Source organism: Rhinopithecus roxellana, chromosome 11 (genome assembly GCF_007565055.1).
Source record: "Rhinopithecus roxellana isolate Shanxi Qingling chromosome 11, ASM756505v1, whole genome shotgun sequence".
Classification (NCBI taxonomy): Eukaryota; Metazoa; Chordata; class Mammalia; order Primates; family Cercopithecidae; genus Rhinopithecus; species Rhinopithecus roxellana.
The window spans coordinates 25,082,336-25,097,950 of NC_044559.1; the positions used below are offsets into that span (position 1 = coordinate 25,082,336).

The 15,615-nt window shown below is 55.6% G+C and overlaps 1 protein-coding gene across 4 annotated transcripts in view; it reads right to left on the reverse strand.

Annotated features, from left to right (window-relative positions):
• The window catches only part of PFKFB3 (6-phosphofructo-2-kinase/fructose-2,6-biphosphatase 3), an 86,878-nt gene that overhangs the window by 18,741 nt on the left and 52,522 nt on the right, over window positions 1-15,615 (reverse strand). For 3 of the 4 annotated variants that reach the window (XM_030940716.1, XM_010366520.2, XM_030940715.1), the window contains exons 1-5: window positions 11,743-12,201; window positions 3,555-3,680; window positions 1,994-2,090; window positions 759-825; window positions 185-259 (exon numbers count right to left, since the gene is read on the reverse strand). In XM_030940716.1, the coding sequence (XP_030796576.1) occupies window positions 185-259; window positions 759-825; window positions 1,994-2,090; window positions 3,555-3,680; window positions 11,743-11,818 (441 nt within the window). In that variant the 5' untranslated portion in view covers window positions 11,819-12,201. Of the gene's footprint in view, window positions 1-184; window positions 260-758; window positions 826-1,993; window positions 2,091-3,554; window positions 3,681-11,742; window positions 12,202-15,615 lie in introns of those variants that run through there. The other variant, XM_010366522.2, reaches the window with a different exon arrangement.

Below are 15,615 nucleotides of genomic sequence, written 5' to 3' on the forward strand. Positions count from 1 at the left end.
GAGCCCTACCACACAAAGGCCCTAATTTAAGGCCGCAAAACGTGGGCAGCAGGAGAGGAGGGACTGAGCAGGACTCAGGAACATGGGCAGCAGGAGGGGAAGGACCAAGCAGGACTCAGGCTGCTTCCTGAGGCCTTTTCCTGTCTCCTGAGCCCTCTAGCACAACACAAGACGCTCAGCTCACCTTAAAGTCATTTTCTTTGGCAAAATGAAGGATCATGTGTCTCCTCTCTCTGGTAGTATTGGTGGCATCAAAAACCTGATGTGGAGAGCAAAGGGCCAAGAAGAAGAAGACTCTAAGTTTGACTTTAACAACGTTTACCAGAACAGCAAGGATGCCAGGCCCATCACCTCCAGCAATAAGCCCCAAAAGCGCTTCAGGGGAGCTAGTGCCTGCCCACAGTCCTCTCCAGGGCGCACCCACGGGGCAGGCCTCCCCCAACTACCAACAGCACTCAGGGGTGGTAGCGTGGGGGGAATACCCCAAAAGCAAACAAGCAAAACAGTAATGTGCAATGGGACAGTGTACAAGGAAGGGCCAGTGGTCCTGCCCGCCCTGGAGGTGGGGGACTGGCCGCAGAGGGAGTGGGTCCCTGAGTCCATCCCACATCCGCCTGCTTAAGCCACTGCGCTGCCCTGGCCCCCTGCTTTTCCTCCACCCTCAGAGCCAGAGGCACGGGTCTCGGTACACCCCAGGCCAGTGAGGCACCCTCCTGGGTGGGACTGGACACAGAGCCGGCTACATTCCCTGGACTTACCGCAATTTGTCCCCCTTCTTTCGCCAGGTAGCTTTTGACATCTCTCAAGGCAGCTAAGGCACACTGCCTGGAATGCACAAGAGATGCCAAATGTCAGTGCCCGTGCATCCGCTGGGGCAGCCCAAGAAACCCCCGACGCACCCCGACAGGCAGAGTAACTGGTGGTTCCATTCTACACTGCTCAGCGCTGGGCAGGCTGGCCAGCACCCCTCAGGCCCGGAGGCTTCCAACCTGGGGCCCTGCACAGGTGGCCTCAGGCACCCTCGGGAGGCGGTGCTCGCGCCGGGCTGCACACGGGAACCACTCCTGGGGAGCTGCTAAGAAATGGCTGCCCAGAGCCACCCACAGAGTTGCGCTAACTGGTCTGGGGTGGGGCCTGGCATCAGGGGTTTTAGCATCCCCCAGGACACTCCAACATGCAGCCCCTGCAGCCGGGGCCAAACACCCTTGCACTGGGGTTTCACAGTCAACTCGCACTTCACAAGAAATCCTTTCCAAACATCAACAGACACTCCCAGCAAACAGGACTTGCTAATTCTCAGTAAGGGTGCTTCTGCGGCTGTCCCAGTGAGGGTCAGCTCAGTGAGACCCTCAGGCAACAGATGAGAGCAACCTCAGAGAGGCAGGGGGGCTTGTTCCCACACTGCACAGTCCTGAAGGCCACCAACAGGAGCCACCCCGCAGGCCGGCTTTCTCTGCCTCCTACAGAGCCTGGCTCAGAACAAAGCAAGCCGAAGCCGAAGCTGGCAGCCCAGCCTCACTCCCCCAGCCCAGCCTCACTCCCGCAGCCCAGCCTCACTCCCCCAGCCCAGCCTCACTCCCCCAGCCCAGCCTCACTCCCGCAGCCCAGCCTCACTCCCCCAGCCCAGCCTCACTCCCCCACCCAGCCTCACTCCCCCAGCCCAGCCTCACTCCCACAGCCCAGCCTCACTCCCGCAGCCCAGCCTCACTCCCGCAGCCCAGCCTCACTCCCCCAGCCCAGCCTCACTCCCGCAGCCCAGCCTCACTCCCCCAGCCCAGCCTCACTCCCGCAGCCCAGCCTCACTCCCCCAGCCCAGCCTCACTCCCGCAGCCCAGCCTCACTCCCCCAGCCCAGCCTCACTCCCGCAGCCCAGCCTCACTCCCGCAGCCCAGCCTCACTCCCGCAGCCCAGCCTCACTCCCGCAGCCCAGCCTCACTCCCGCAGCCCAGCCTCACTCCCGCAGCCCAGCCTTACTCCTGCAGCCCAGCCTTACTTCCGGACTTTCATGGCTTCCTCATTGTCGGGGCGGAAGAAGTTGTAGGAGCTGTACTGCTTCACAGCCTCCCGGCGATATTCCCCGACGTTGAACACTGTGGACGGGAAAGAGAACAGCCTGGATGATTGAGCAGGAGGAAGGGGCCAACTCACACTGGGATCGTGGGATCGACCAAAGGCAGAGCCACCCAGCCAACCACGCCGACTTGAATGAGATGATACGACATGGAAGCGATGCCGGTGCCCAGTCCTGCGCTACCCTCAACTCCTGAGGACAGCAGGCCACAGGCAGCCCGGCTTCCCCAATCCAGCTGCAATGCCCCTGCCACGTGCTCTGCAACGCTGTCCCCTCCAGCCAAGTCTACAATCCCAGTCTCATCCCAGTCTCACGACATTCTAAACCAGAGACTGAGACTGTGAGGATGGGTTGGGGGAGACCCCAAGTCTAGCAAAAACAGGGACAACACATTTCCACCAATGGTATCAGAAAGTGGGTGGGGTCTCACGCCCACTGCCAGATCTGGGTCAGCCCTTCTGCTGGTGCAGCCGCCAGGGTCGGGGCCGGGGGAATGTGTTCCATGGTTCCTGGGCACTGAGCTGGGCACAGCGGAGATGGTAAACATAAAAACCATCCCCTCAAAAGAGGGGCAGGTGGGAGATGAGCAAGGGTTAAAAAATAACCAGTTAGGTACAATGTTCACTATCTGGGTAACAGGTTCACTAGAAGCCCAATCCCCACCAATATGCAATACACTCATGTAACAGGCACATGTACCCCTAATCTAAAATAAAATTTAAAAAAAAACAGTGCCTATCCACCTATCCACAAGATGTGTACCATCTAGTTTGGGAAGACCAAGCAGAGATTCTTAAATGCATCTACAACAGCAGTCCCCATCCTTTTTGGTACCAGGGACCACTTTCGTGGAAGAGTTTTTCCATGGACAGGGAGGGGTTGTGGGTATATGGCTTTGGGATAAAACTGTTCCATCTCAGATCATCAGGCATTAGGGGCACACAACCTAGATCCCTCACATGCCCAGTTCACAATAGGGTTCACTCCTATGAGAATCTAACGCCGCCGCTGATCATACAGGAGGAGGAGCTCAGGTGGAAATGTTTACTCATTGCCACTCACTTCCTGCAGCCCGGTTCCTAACAGGCCACCCACATAGCAGTCCACAGCCCCGGGGGCTGAAGACCCTTGATCTATGGTATGCAGTGCTTAGGGCCATCAGCAGAGGAATGTTAGCTAGGACTGAGTGCCACAGGAATGTAAAGGACTAAGGTGGCCGGAGATGGTTTTGAAGGAGGTGAAATTTGAGTCAGGGCAGGATTTAGGGGAGTGGGAAAGAGAATGGCCAATGAGGAAAAAAACCCAACAGAAGAAGGGTGTACACACAGTGTGGAGGAGGACCCAGCTGCATAGGAGGCAGGATCAGACTCCCCGACCAGGGGACAGATATGCCCAGGGGTGGTCCTGCCTGTGAAACCAGCAACTGAGCTGGAAGGTCAAGTTTTTGCATTTGCAGGGGACTGGCCTCGAGACCCAGCCTCACCTTTTGTGGGGACGCCAATCCAGTTGAGGTAGCGAGTCAGCTTCTTGGAGATGTAGGTCTTGCCCCTGGCGGGGAGGCCCACCATGACGATGACGGTGGGGGAGTTGGTCAGCTTTGGCCCACAGGCTGGAAACACAAGCAAGAAGGGCGCGTCATGGACCAAGTGACCGGAGATGAGGAGCAGATGCCACGCCCAACAATAACGCTGAAGAATTTCACCAAAAATGTTTTTGAGACAGGGTCTCACTCTGTTGCCCAGGCTGGAGTGCAGTGGCCACCAGAGGTTACTGCAGCCTCGAACCTCTGGACTTAAACAATCCTCTGGCCTTAGCTTCCCCAATAGTTGGGACTACAAGTGTGCACACCACCATCCCTGGCTCATTTTTTTTATCTTTGTAGAGATGGGATCTCGCTGTGTTGCCCAGGCTGGTCTCGAACTCCTAGTCTCAAACAATCCTCCCAGAGTGCTGGGATTATAGGCATAGCCACCACACCCAGCATTCATTGAAATTTTCATTTCGTCTCCCCATCCTGCAGTCCCTGGCATTGTACCAGAGAGGGACCAGGCAACCCTAGTGCCCACAGCCCCCCAGCCACACCCTGTCCCTCAATTCTGCCTTTAGGTTCTACTTGGCAAAGACAGTCCCAACCCCAAATTCCCGAACTGATACCCAGGGTGCTAAACCCAGCAGGGAACCAGTGGCTGACACCACAGTGGAAGTGGAAATGCCCCTGAGGGGAGGAAAGGACTGCCCTCCCCAGGGAGGGTGGGGCTCACAGTCAAGAGGGTGGATTCCAACACAACAAGGGGACAGAGCAGGGGTCTGGGGCCTTGGGGTCAAGAGACAGAAAGGCCCACCATCAATATCCGAACCTCCACACAGGACATATGGGCAGCATTTCTAAAAAAAAAAAATCTTTAAAAAGGTAATTTTGAAAAGTAGGAGTTTACAGCCAGGCACGGTGGTTCATCCCTGTAATCCCAGTGCTCTGGGAAGCCGAGGCAAGAGGATCACTTGAGACCATGAGTTTGAGACCAGCCTGAGCAACATAGCAAGACCCTGTCTCTACAAAAAAATAAATTTAAAAAAAAATTAGAGGAAAATGAAAAGAGTTTATCAAATGAAAGTAGGTCAGGGAGGCAGAATGCTAAAATTACCCCGGTGGACAGGTAAATCCTCCACCCCTGAGCCTCTCAAGCCCTGTCTGACCCCCTCTTCTGATGCCAGGCTCGGATGAATGCTGGGGTACTGACGAGGGAAGGGATGGTTACGAAGCCTCAGGCGGGGGCCAGAGCTGTCTCCAGGAAACCTGGATATGCTCTTGCCTGCCAGCTCCCTCCTGGCTTCCACTGCTACACAACGGTCTCGGCATCTCAGTAAGACAAAACAGCAGGGAGGGGAGTTTTGCTGGGTTTTTCAGAAAGCAGCCAGAAGCCCCTGTTCTGGAAGCCAAGGACCGAGTATCATCCCGGCTATCGCCTGGCCCTGAGGTCTCAGGCAACTCCTGCATCCTGCCAACATGCAAGCTGCAGGGCCAGATGATACCCACCAGCTCCCGCCTGGGCGGCACTGCCCAGCGCTCACTGCCACGTGGTCAGCCTGGCTGTCCTCACCATTCCCAGACACAGCCCGCATGGCCTGCAGGAAAACCTCTGAAAGCTGCACACAGAACCAGGCAGATGTCAGACTGCACAGAGGCCCTGATGTCCGAACTGAGCAGGCTTAGGCTGTGGAAGCCACCACCCCTCAGAGGGACAGTGGCTCAGGGAAGAAGCCCCTCTAAGCCGGATCCCCCAACAGGGCTCCAAGCTGGAGTCAAGGTCCAGGATCTGCTCCGAGGCCTGGAGGCAGGGACGGGGAGGCAGGCATGAAATGTCAGGCCTTTGTCCCTTCCACGCTATTTGGAGACCATTAGTGGCCTTCTCAGCAGGCAGAGTGAGGAGACAGACAGGCTATCTGCGGATGAGGAGACGCTCAGGAGATGCTAAGAGTCCTGGGCTGGCATGCCCTTGTTGTCCAGTGACCTAGAACAAACAGTTCCTTGAAAACAGACGCTTTTCATTGCCCAGGGTGAGCCGGGCATCCTGAGCACATAAGTGGAACAAACAAGCACAAAGCACCCAGGGGCTTTCTTGTGTCCCCAGGAGCACACAGAGAGATGGTGGCCTCCCTGAAAGCCAGTGAGGCACACCCCACTGTGCCCAGGGTCATTCTGGCAGCTGTAGCTGCCACATTAGAAAAGTAGCAGCAACTCCTTGGAAACAATACCCATCCACTGACCCTTCCCCCAGGCCAAGGGGCCCTCCTGGTCTTACCAGGTGTCCCCACCGCACCGCTGCTCCTAAGGACACCCAGATATGCAGAGACCGATGCACACACATACTTTCAGCTGTGCACATGTGCAGAATATTTCTGTCAGAACCACGCCAAGGAAGCAGAGGCTGATTGATTTATCCAACAGGGGATTATGTCTACACATTAATCATAGGAACAAATATCCTCTGGCAGTAGACATTTAGGGAGGGAAAAACAACAACAATAAAGACAGCAGAGTAAATACCATAGGGCAAAAGTTCAGGCTGGATTTCAAACCCAAATAAACTGCCAGTCCCTTCTTGGCAAAGCAGAGCCATTCTGCCAATGCGCTGGTTTGTCGTATAGTAAGATCCAAAGAGAGGGCGCCAGAGGTGTTTGCAGCTATCCCGCCCTTCAGACACCCACCACTGTCTTGGACAGATGAGGCAATCACAAATCCTCACGCAATCTTTGAGTCTTACTTTCCAACCCCAGCCCCTTTTAAAACCTCATAGCACACCTCATGTTTCCAATTCTGTGACCCTCAGTTTCTTCTTCTCTTCTCAATGGGCCTTTTTACCACCAAAAAAGAGACACCCCCACCCGCCTCATCACCCTCCCTGGCAAGGCACAGTGATTAGAAAAGATAAGTATTGGCTGGGCGCGGTCTCCCAGCACTTTGGGCAGCAGAGGAAGGCAGACCACCTGAGGTCAGGAGTTCGAAACCAGCCTGGCCAACATGGCAAAACTCCGTCTCTACTAAAAATACAAAAATTAGCCAGGCTTAGTTGCAGGCACCTGTAATCCCATCTGCTGAGGCAGGAGAATTGCTTGCATCCGGGAGGCAGAGGTTGCAGTGAGCCGAGATTGTACCACTGCACTCCAGCCTGGGCAACAGAGCAAAACTCTGTCTCAAAAAAAAAACACAACAAAAATTAGAGTTTAACAAAAGATTTTCCAAAGAGTAACTGTATGTCTCATTTCATTTTATGTAAATGTTTAATATTTTAACTTCTTTTTCACACACACAAGGTTTTGAAAGTTGTGAAACTTAAATGTATTTAGATGTGGACTTTATATGCCAATTGAAACATGCCTGGGGGAACACAGCTGTCACCGCGTTACAGGGGAAGGAAGCAACTGTGTAAAGACCCTGGGTAACAGACTAAACACCCGAATTGACTCTGGGGGACTCATGCTCAAAGTGTTGTCATGGTTATGACCATGGCCACTTGGGCAAATCCTCCCACAAAGTTACCAAGTCCCAAGCACGGAGCTTTGATTCTGCAAGGTTGCTACATTCACGACACGCTCGCTCACTGGGCACATGCACCAGGTACATGCACTGGGTACCCGTGAGACAGAGGCTACTTGGGGGAGACAGGGTCAGCGTGGCTGAGTAGTGCCTTTGGGCTAATGTCTACAAGCCCGCAGTACCATTAGTGTACAATGCAGACTGCCTACTGGGGCCCGTTCCCTGCAGTTAAACGTACACAGGAAGTCAAAAGAAAACTGAAGGCTGGCTGGTGAACACTCAGCTATGGGATACAGTGACACAAGGAGCCAGTTATGGAAGGCAGCAGCCAGATGGATGGTGAATCCCTCACCTGGACAGTGAGAGGCTGGCACCCCTGGGTTCCTATTCCTGCTCTCCCAGCTAGATTAAGTTACTAACCTCTCCAACGGTATGCAGTGCGCAGACAGACAGGCAGCGGCCCACACTGCCTGTATCCCCCACTGACTCAAACCCTAACACAGAAAGCATCCCCAGAAAATAAACTGTAGGGGCTACCCAGGGATAAGGCAGGGATTTCTCTAGGACATCACCCACTCAGCTTCCTTAAGGTAGAACACCATCAGCCGGTGTAACTCCCTACCGAGATGAAAGTCTTTCTATCTGTATTTGAGTACCACATCAACCTTTCTTCAGACTCAATTTCCTGCGGTGTCTGTCTAAATCCTGAGCAAAGACAAGCTAGCAGTGTGTCTCATTTCACTGTATTTAAGAGGGGGGGGGCCGGGCGCAGTGGCTCAAGCCTGTAATCCCAGCACTTTGGGAGGCCGAGGCGGGCGGATCACAAGGTCAGGAGATCGAGACTATCCTGGCTAACACGGTGAAACCCCGTCTCTACTAAAAAATACAAAAAACTAGCCGGGCGAGGTGGCGGGCGCCTGTAGTCCCAGCTACTCGGGAGGCTGAGGCAGGAGAATGGCGTGAACCCAGGAGGCGGAGCTTGCAGTGAGCTGAGATCTGGCCAGTGCACTCCAGCTTGGGTGACAGAGCGAGACTCCGTCTCAAAAAAAAAAAAAAAAAAAAAAAAAAAGAGGGGGGGAAAAAAAAGGCCAGGTACAGTGGCTCATGCCTGTAATCCCAGCACTTTGGGAGGCCAAGGAGGCATCGCTTGAGGCCAGGAATTCGAGACCAGCTTGGGCAACACAGCGAGACCCCATTTGTACAAAAATATTTTTAAAACTTAGCTGGGCGCAGTAGCACATGTCCATAGTCCCAGCGACTCAGGAGGCTGAGGCAGAAGGATTGCTTGAGCCCAGAAGTTCAAGGCTACAATGAGACATGATTGCACCATTGCACTCCAGCCTGGGTGACAAGAGTGAGACCCTGTCTCAAAAAAGAAAGTTTGATGCTTTAAAAGGCTCTTTTACCTGTTGTTTACAACCCTGCACTGGCCCGATCAATACCCCCTTTGCTCCACTGATCATGGCAACTTCTGATTTAATGCCAAGTCCCAAGCACTGTCTTAGGACTCAGCCCGGTACCCAGGATCCCTCAGAACACAGAGGCTCCTGAATTTTAGTGACGAAGAAGAGAAAGGAAAGTCAGACGTTGCCAATCAAAAAGGTACTTCCTGCCCATTATGCCGACTCACAAATTCGATAAGTCAGCAGGAGTTACAGGATGCAAGCGAAGGAAGCTATAGGTTTTGTAAGAAACATTTACCACCACATTGATGTAGCAACAGGGCATCCTGTTAATGTGCCTCCGAGGCCAGAACATAATGCAGCTTATTGATACAGTGTTTTTGTTTTGTTGTTTTACTGTTCTTTGTCTATAAAAAGCAGTGTCCTAGACACCCTCCTTCAGCAATAAACCTCAGGGAGGCTGGGAATGGTGGCACATGCCTGTAACCTCAGCACTTTGGGAGGCCAAGGTGGGAGGATCACTTGAGGCCAGGAGTTCGAGACCAGCCTGAGCAACATAGCAAGACTCCATCTCTACGAAAAAAATTGTTTAAATTAGCCGGGTATGGTGGTGCACACTTGAAGTCCCGGCTACTGGAGAGGCTGAGGCGGGAGTATCACTTGAGCCCAGAAGTTGGTGGTTACAGTGAGCTATGATCGTACCACTGCCCTCCAGCCTGGGTGACAGTGTGAGAATCCGCCTCAAAAATGAATAAATAAATAAATAATAAACCTCAGGGGACTCTGCTGCAGACCCCCAATGAGAAGGCCACTTATAAAGATGGCAACAGGTTTAGGAGAAAGAAAACCCACCCAGCTGGGCATGGTGGCTCATGCCTATAATCCCAGCACTTTGGGAGGCTGAGGTGGGCGGATCACTTGAGGTCAGGAGACCAGCCAGGCCAACATGGTAAAACCCCGTCTTTACTAAAAATACGAAAATTAGCTGGGCATGGTGGCGCACACCTGTAACCCCAGCTTCTTGGGGGGACTGAGGCATGAGAATTGCTTGAAACCTGGAGGCAGAGGTTGCAGTGAGCTGAGATCACACCACTGCACTCCAGCCTCAGTGACAGAGTGAAAAACCATCTCAAAAAAAAAAGAAAGAAACACCCACCCAATGTCCCAAATGCCATTAGAGAATGAGGGAGGGTGTCAGGAAAGATACTGAATAGAAATACCTTCTTCCCTCCATTCCAAGTAAGAGACAAATGTGACTACATAAACAGACACCTGAAATAAGGATGTGTGATACCCAGGTTGCAGATCTTTTTACAAGAAGGAATGTGTCTGAGACTAGACTCCAGGGCCACACAGAATGCCAACAGTGGGCGGGACAAGAGAATTAATCCATCGGCTTTAGCCAAACTCCCACCCTCCAGCTCTGAAGGATTCTGACAGGGATTCTTAGGCAAATCTCTCACTGCGTGAGAGACGTGCAGGTTGATGGGGTCTAATGGATCAGGATCCAAGCCTGGAGGGAGAACGCCTTGGTGCATGCTGATGTGTCTCAAGATCACAACTGAGCTGATGCCTACCCATCTCAGAGCCCTGGAAGACACTCCTCCCAGACCCGTGGGCATATGCATACAATCACATGTATTTACATATATGGGACTAGCTTCCATTACAGTTTACAAAGTGCTATAGATATAATACTTGTTTTATGCAAAAGTTGTTTCTGCATTTGGCCTTGGCCAAACCTCCTTGAGGATTTAAGGGCTACATTCCACTCCACTTACAGGTTTTACACAAAGACCAGAGAACCATGGGCCATCCCAGTTCAAGCACATCTGACAGGGCTGGGCAACACACCTGCGGCCTCCAGTCCCGGGCTACCCCACCAAGAGGGGGAACAAGATCTCTCCTGAGGGCTACCCTAGAACCCTGAAGTCCAGCAGGGTGGATCTGCTGACGTCCCCACCCAGGGCACACCACAGGGGTCGGTGTGGGGAGAGGGGCAAGTCTGGACGTGGCCGGTGATTCAGACCGGGCAGGGCTCCAGAAGAGCTGTCAAGTCCCGCGGAGGCCGTCCTAAGAAACGTGGTAGCCGGGCCACCCTGCCAGCCGCCTGCGCTCAGGCGCCTTCGGATAACCCGAAGCCACCTCGAGAGTTTGCACCTGGATCCCACGGTCACTGCTCAGGCTACAACCTGACCTGGGCAAAACAGCACCACGCAGCTCCCTGTCCAGTCCATGGGTGCTGGGGCGCATTACCTGGAGAGGCAGCGTTGCCTCTCTGCGCTGCCCACCTGCTCTTTTCCGCGGCGGCGCTCCGCAGCTGAGGTGGATGGAGCTCGAGGTAACCGTCTCCCAAGCGATCGCCGGGTGGCGGGGGGTGGGGGGGTGGGGGGGGTTGCCGGGGGGGTGCCGGGGGGGAGGGGAGCGAGGGGGGACGGGGCGACCGGCGGGGCGGGGCACTGCCAGGCAATTCCAAGCACCGGGGAGTGCGTGCGCCCGGGGCGCGTGGAGCAGCGCCAACTGTGCACTCACCAACCCCCCGACCCTCCCGAAAGCCTGGGGCACAGACGTGGCTCAAGGTGGCTCTCCTGGCGCCCCCAGCACGGGCGCCCCCATGGCACTAGAGATGCGCGGAAGAGAGAGTGAAGGAGAGAGAAAGAGTTAAAAGCAGAAAGAAACAGAGTGGGAGAGGAAGGAGGTAGAAACAGAGAGAAAAATAGAAACATACATGTCGAAAGAGAAAACAGGACAGAGAAATAGGTTATTAAGTGAAGCGAGGGGTCAGGAACGCATAGCAAGTGGGACGAGGAGATGGAAACAGGATGAGAGAGGAGATCCGGACGGTGGAGATGGGCGGAGGTGTGAGCGGCCGAGTCCTTGGGCTGCGCTCCGGCCGCGGGCGCCCGGTACGGGCGGGGGTCGAGGACAGGGATCGCGGAGCATGTGGATCCCCTCACCCGCCTGCCAGGCGCTCGCGTTCCTCCGTCTCGGCGCATGCAGCCCTGCCGGGCGTACTCGCAGTTTCCGGGCCGGCGGGGCAGCCACGGGTACAGGGCTACAGCGCCCCCGCCGCCCGGCCAAGGACGCGCACCCCGCGGCCTCCGCCCCGCCCCGCCGGCGCGACCCTCACGGGCGCGCCCCCCGCAGAGAGGCGTCTGCACAAAGCCGCCCCACACAATGGCCCAGCCCAGCGCAGCGCGCCCTGCCGCCCGGCCCGACGCAGCTGCACTCACATCTGGGCAACGAGGGCCGGTGGTCCACGGGCACCCAGATCTTCTGCACCCGGCTCTGGGTCAGTTCCAACGGCATCTTCGCGGCTGCGCCCGACGGCCCGCTTCCCGGGGCCGAGATCCCGACGCGGGCAGGAGAGCGGCCGCCGACCCCCGGAACAAAGGAGGAGAGGGGGGCGTGCGCCGGCGCGCGGCCGGGCGTTCCCTGCGCTGCCAGGGGAAACGTGCTTTGGGCTAAGTTCCGGACCCTCGCCGGTGCGGGGCTCGACGTGTGCTGCGAGGGGTGCGAGGCTGAAGATGCCCGGCACCGCCGGCTCCTCCGCTCGGAAAGCTCTGGGATGCTCAGGCGCAGTGACAGCCGCACTACTGCCACTAGGCCCTGCCGCTCGCCTCCTCTCCGGCTCGGCTGGGATGCCCCGCGCACCACCGGCTTTTAAAGAATCCGGGCTGGCCGCAGACGCGCACGTCAGCCTCGGGGCGGGCCGCATTCCTTGGGTCCCAGCCCCCTTCCACGTGGGGAGGAGGGTGGACGAGCCGGGAGGCGGCCTGCGGGCTCCCTCTGCGGGCCGGCGACGGCGGCGCACCAGCTCCTGCCGCCCAGCCCTGCTCAAGGTCCTGGCTGCTGTTATCCCCTGGTCATGTTGTCCCTTCGGGACGTCTGGCACAGCTTCCCCGAATAATTCCGGCCCCTCAACTCAACTGTGCTGGCCGGGAGGAGAGCAGCGACGCAGTCCTGCTCAGTGTGGACCGTGGACCGTGGACCCCGGACCCCGCAGCCGAATCCCTTAGGAAGTTGCTTAAAGTGCATCCTACCAGTGCAGCTCCTTTAGGGCCGTGGAGCCTCGATACTCCGCATTCCTAACACGCGCTGCGGGGCAGGCGCAGTCCAGGTAAGGACATGGGCCAGGCTGCTCCCTGATAATACTCGTGAGCCCATCCCCCGCCACGACCCGGACCACCCGCGGACAGGAAGCTTCCCTGACCCTCCTGCCTCGCCCTGTCCACTTTCCTGAATCCCTTAGAAACCTGGACTTGAACTGAGCCTTGCTCCCCCTGCCTTAGCCCAAAGACTGGAAACCTTGAGAGGCCTGCGATGCTGGGCACGAGGAGGGGGCGGGAAAGCCCCAAGGAGCTGGACTGAAGTGGACTGGGGCTGAGGGCAGCTGGCATCTGGTTTTCACACTCACCATGCACACCATTCAATAAACCTTTATCGCCCCGAGTAGAAGAATGAATAAAACTAGACCCATTTCGAGCTGCAATTCATTACCTAAGTCGCGGGAAAACTTGGGGGCGGCTCCTTATTATGCAGACCCCTAAAATTAACTTCATTATCCTGCACACCCTGCAGCTCTGCCTCCCCACTTTTTGGTGTATGCGCGCCCCGTCTCCTTTCCCGGTCCTCGCAGTTTGCACCAGCTCGCGACTTGTGACAGTCGTGCAGTCAGTCAGAGGCGTGCGGGGAAGATCTGGGCTGCTTTTGGTGGGGAACCGCCGCCCGCACCGGAGCACAACGTGGATGTAATTTTTGCAAACGAAGCCTCAGTACAGGACCTCTGCGCCGCCTTGCAGAGAGGTGCACACTTGGCGCTGAGGCTGGGCTGTGATTGGAGGGAAGGCGGCGCTTGCTGAAATCTACACGGCGGCGGAAAAGTCTGGGCAGAGGCTGCCACACGTCGCTCACGTCCCGCATGCTCCACAGGGAGGGCGCCCGCGCCCAGGCGGCGACCAGGGCTGCTCCCGCCCCGCGCGCCCGCCCCACCGGGCCTCCACTCCTCCCGCCCCGTCGCCTGCCGAGGGGCCCCGGAAAGCGCAACATCTGCCACCTGGCCTGTGCCCCGCCCCCCACCCCCCGCCTCGACCCCCACTCCGGCACCCCGCCCCCCGCGCCACCCTCTCAGAGCCCCTGTTCCCGCGACAGCTTTGCTAACGGTCTGGTTTCCGCGCTCTGGCGGCTGTTCAGAAACCCGATGCGTTGCATTTAGACTTGTTTTCTGCAGTGGGAGCACATGCCAGAGGCGACACCCTAAACGCCCAGGGGAGAGTCCCACTCCACTCCTGAAATAAAAGCTGACCCGAAGAGGGAAACAGCAGGCAGCGAGCGCCCGCGCCACCGGGACGAGTCCCCGCCCTGGGGTTCGGGGGGATCGGGGAGGGCTGCAGGCTGCGCGCGGGGAGAGCGGCTGCACCCCTGCAAAGAGCGCCCGCGGTTCCTGGGGAATGACGGTGCACCTGAGCGCCCGCTGCTTGCACACCAATTTTGCACACCTACAGGCCAGGCAAGCGGACCAGGGGGCCTTCTTCCACACTCCCTCCAAGCTTGCAAACACATTGCTGGTTTCAGCTCACAGGGAGAGCACAGAGATGGCGTCTGCCCCAGCAGAGGCACATCATTAATCTCTTGACCTAGATAACGCATCTGACAGCGGTCAGCTCTTAGAGCACAGAGAGTTGATGTCCCGGAGGTCCAGCTGAACTTTCGCAGACTGGGCTCTTTTCCTTAAGGCGTTGCGAGTCTAGAGGGAAGACTACGTTCTTCCCCATTCGCCTCCTGCACTTGCTATGCAGCAGGCAAAAGGAAGTTAACTCAATCCCCCTCCTGCTCCTTACATCTAAGTGCAAACTGGGAGTGCGTGGGAGCAAGGACGAATGCACACTTGTTTTTGGTTTTGTTTTTTTAATGGCCAGCTACAACTCCTGGCAGCCTTTACAGCCCCAGGTAAGTTAGGGTAGAGCCCTCATGAGAGATGAAACTGCTTCACTACAAAATCACTTATGAACAACCCAACTGCAACTGTATTCTGGTAATTTACTGGTTCCGAGTTTACTAGTTTGCACATCCTCCTCACTCCTTCCCTAGCTCTACTAATACCCCATCTTCACCGCAAATGTCCAACTAGGGCTTTGCCAACTTCCCTGCTCCTAACCTGTGTATCACAAAGGCGGTCCTTCAGAAAACACCCCCAATAATGTAAACGTTCCTCTAATACGATGATTCTTTTACAGCTACAATAACACCAAGGCTAGCGCAGATTGATGATTTCTCCTCCGTCATTGTCCTAGAACCTATGAAAGATACAAGGAAACTTCAAGACTACCTAGTCAACCCCACTTGCTTTATGGGAAGAAGTAAAGGGAGTTGAGATTAGAAAAGTCAATGAACCAGGTCAGAGATCAAGAAGGAAAGCCAATTAGGAGCAGGGTTTGTTGGGATTTTTGTTTGTTTGTTTTTGTTTTTGTTTTTCCCTTCTACTTGACACAGACACAGATAGATAGCTCCCTAGGAGACTCATTATAGGGCCACCCTAACCCCAGGGTGCTGAGTGGAATCCTAATTCAGCAGCTGATCAGGCTGTGATTCAGACTCACCCAGAACAATTGAGCTGTTTGGGAAGGAAAGATCAGAGAAGGACCTTCCCTGAGTAGAATGGCACATTAGCAGGGCAATTATTGAAAATGATCCTGGCTGGTGCAGATCCCAGCACTTTGGGTAGCTCAGGTGGACAGATTGCTTGAGCTCAGGAGTTAAGAGACCAGCCTGGGCAACATGAAAACCCATCTCTGCAAAAAAAAAAAAAAAAAAAAAAATTAAATAGCTGGACGTGGTGGCTCCCACCTGTGGTCCCAGTTATTTTGGAGACTGAGGTTGGAGGATCACCTGAGCCCAGAAGGCACAGGCTGCAGTGAGCTGTGATCGCACCATTGCACTCCAGCCTGGGTGACAGAGTGAGACCCTGTTGCAAAAAAAAAAAAAAAAAAGAAAGTGCCTGGTGAGGTGCTCACATAGCTGAATTCACTGAGCTCAGTCCAGCCTTGAGAGGACAGTGGAGTGGTTTTTCTCCAGGATCACCTTTGTTCCCACACTTCTGTGCCAGC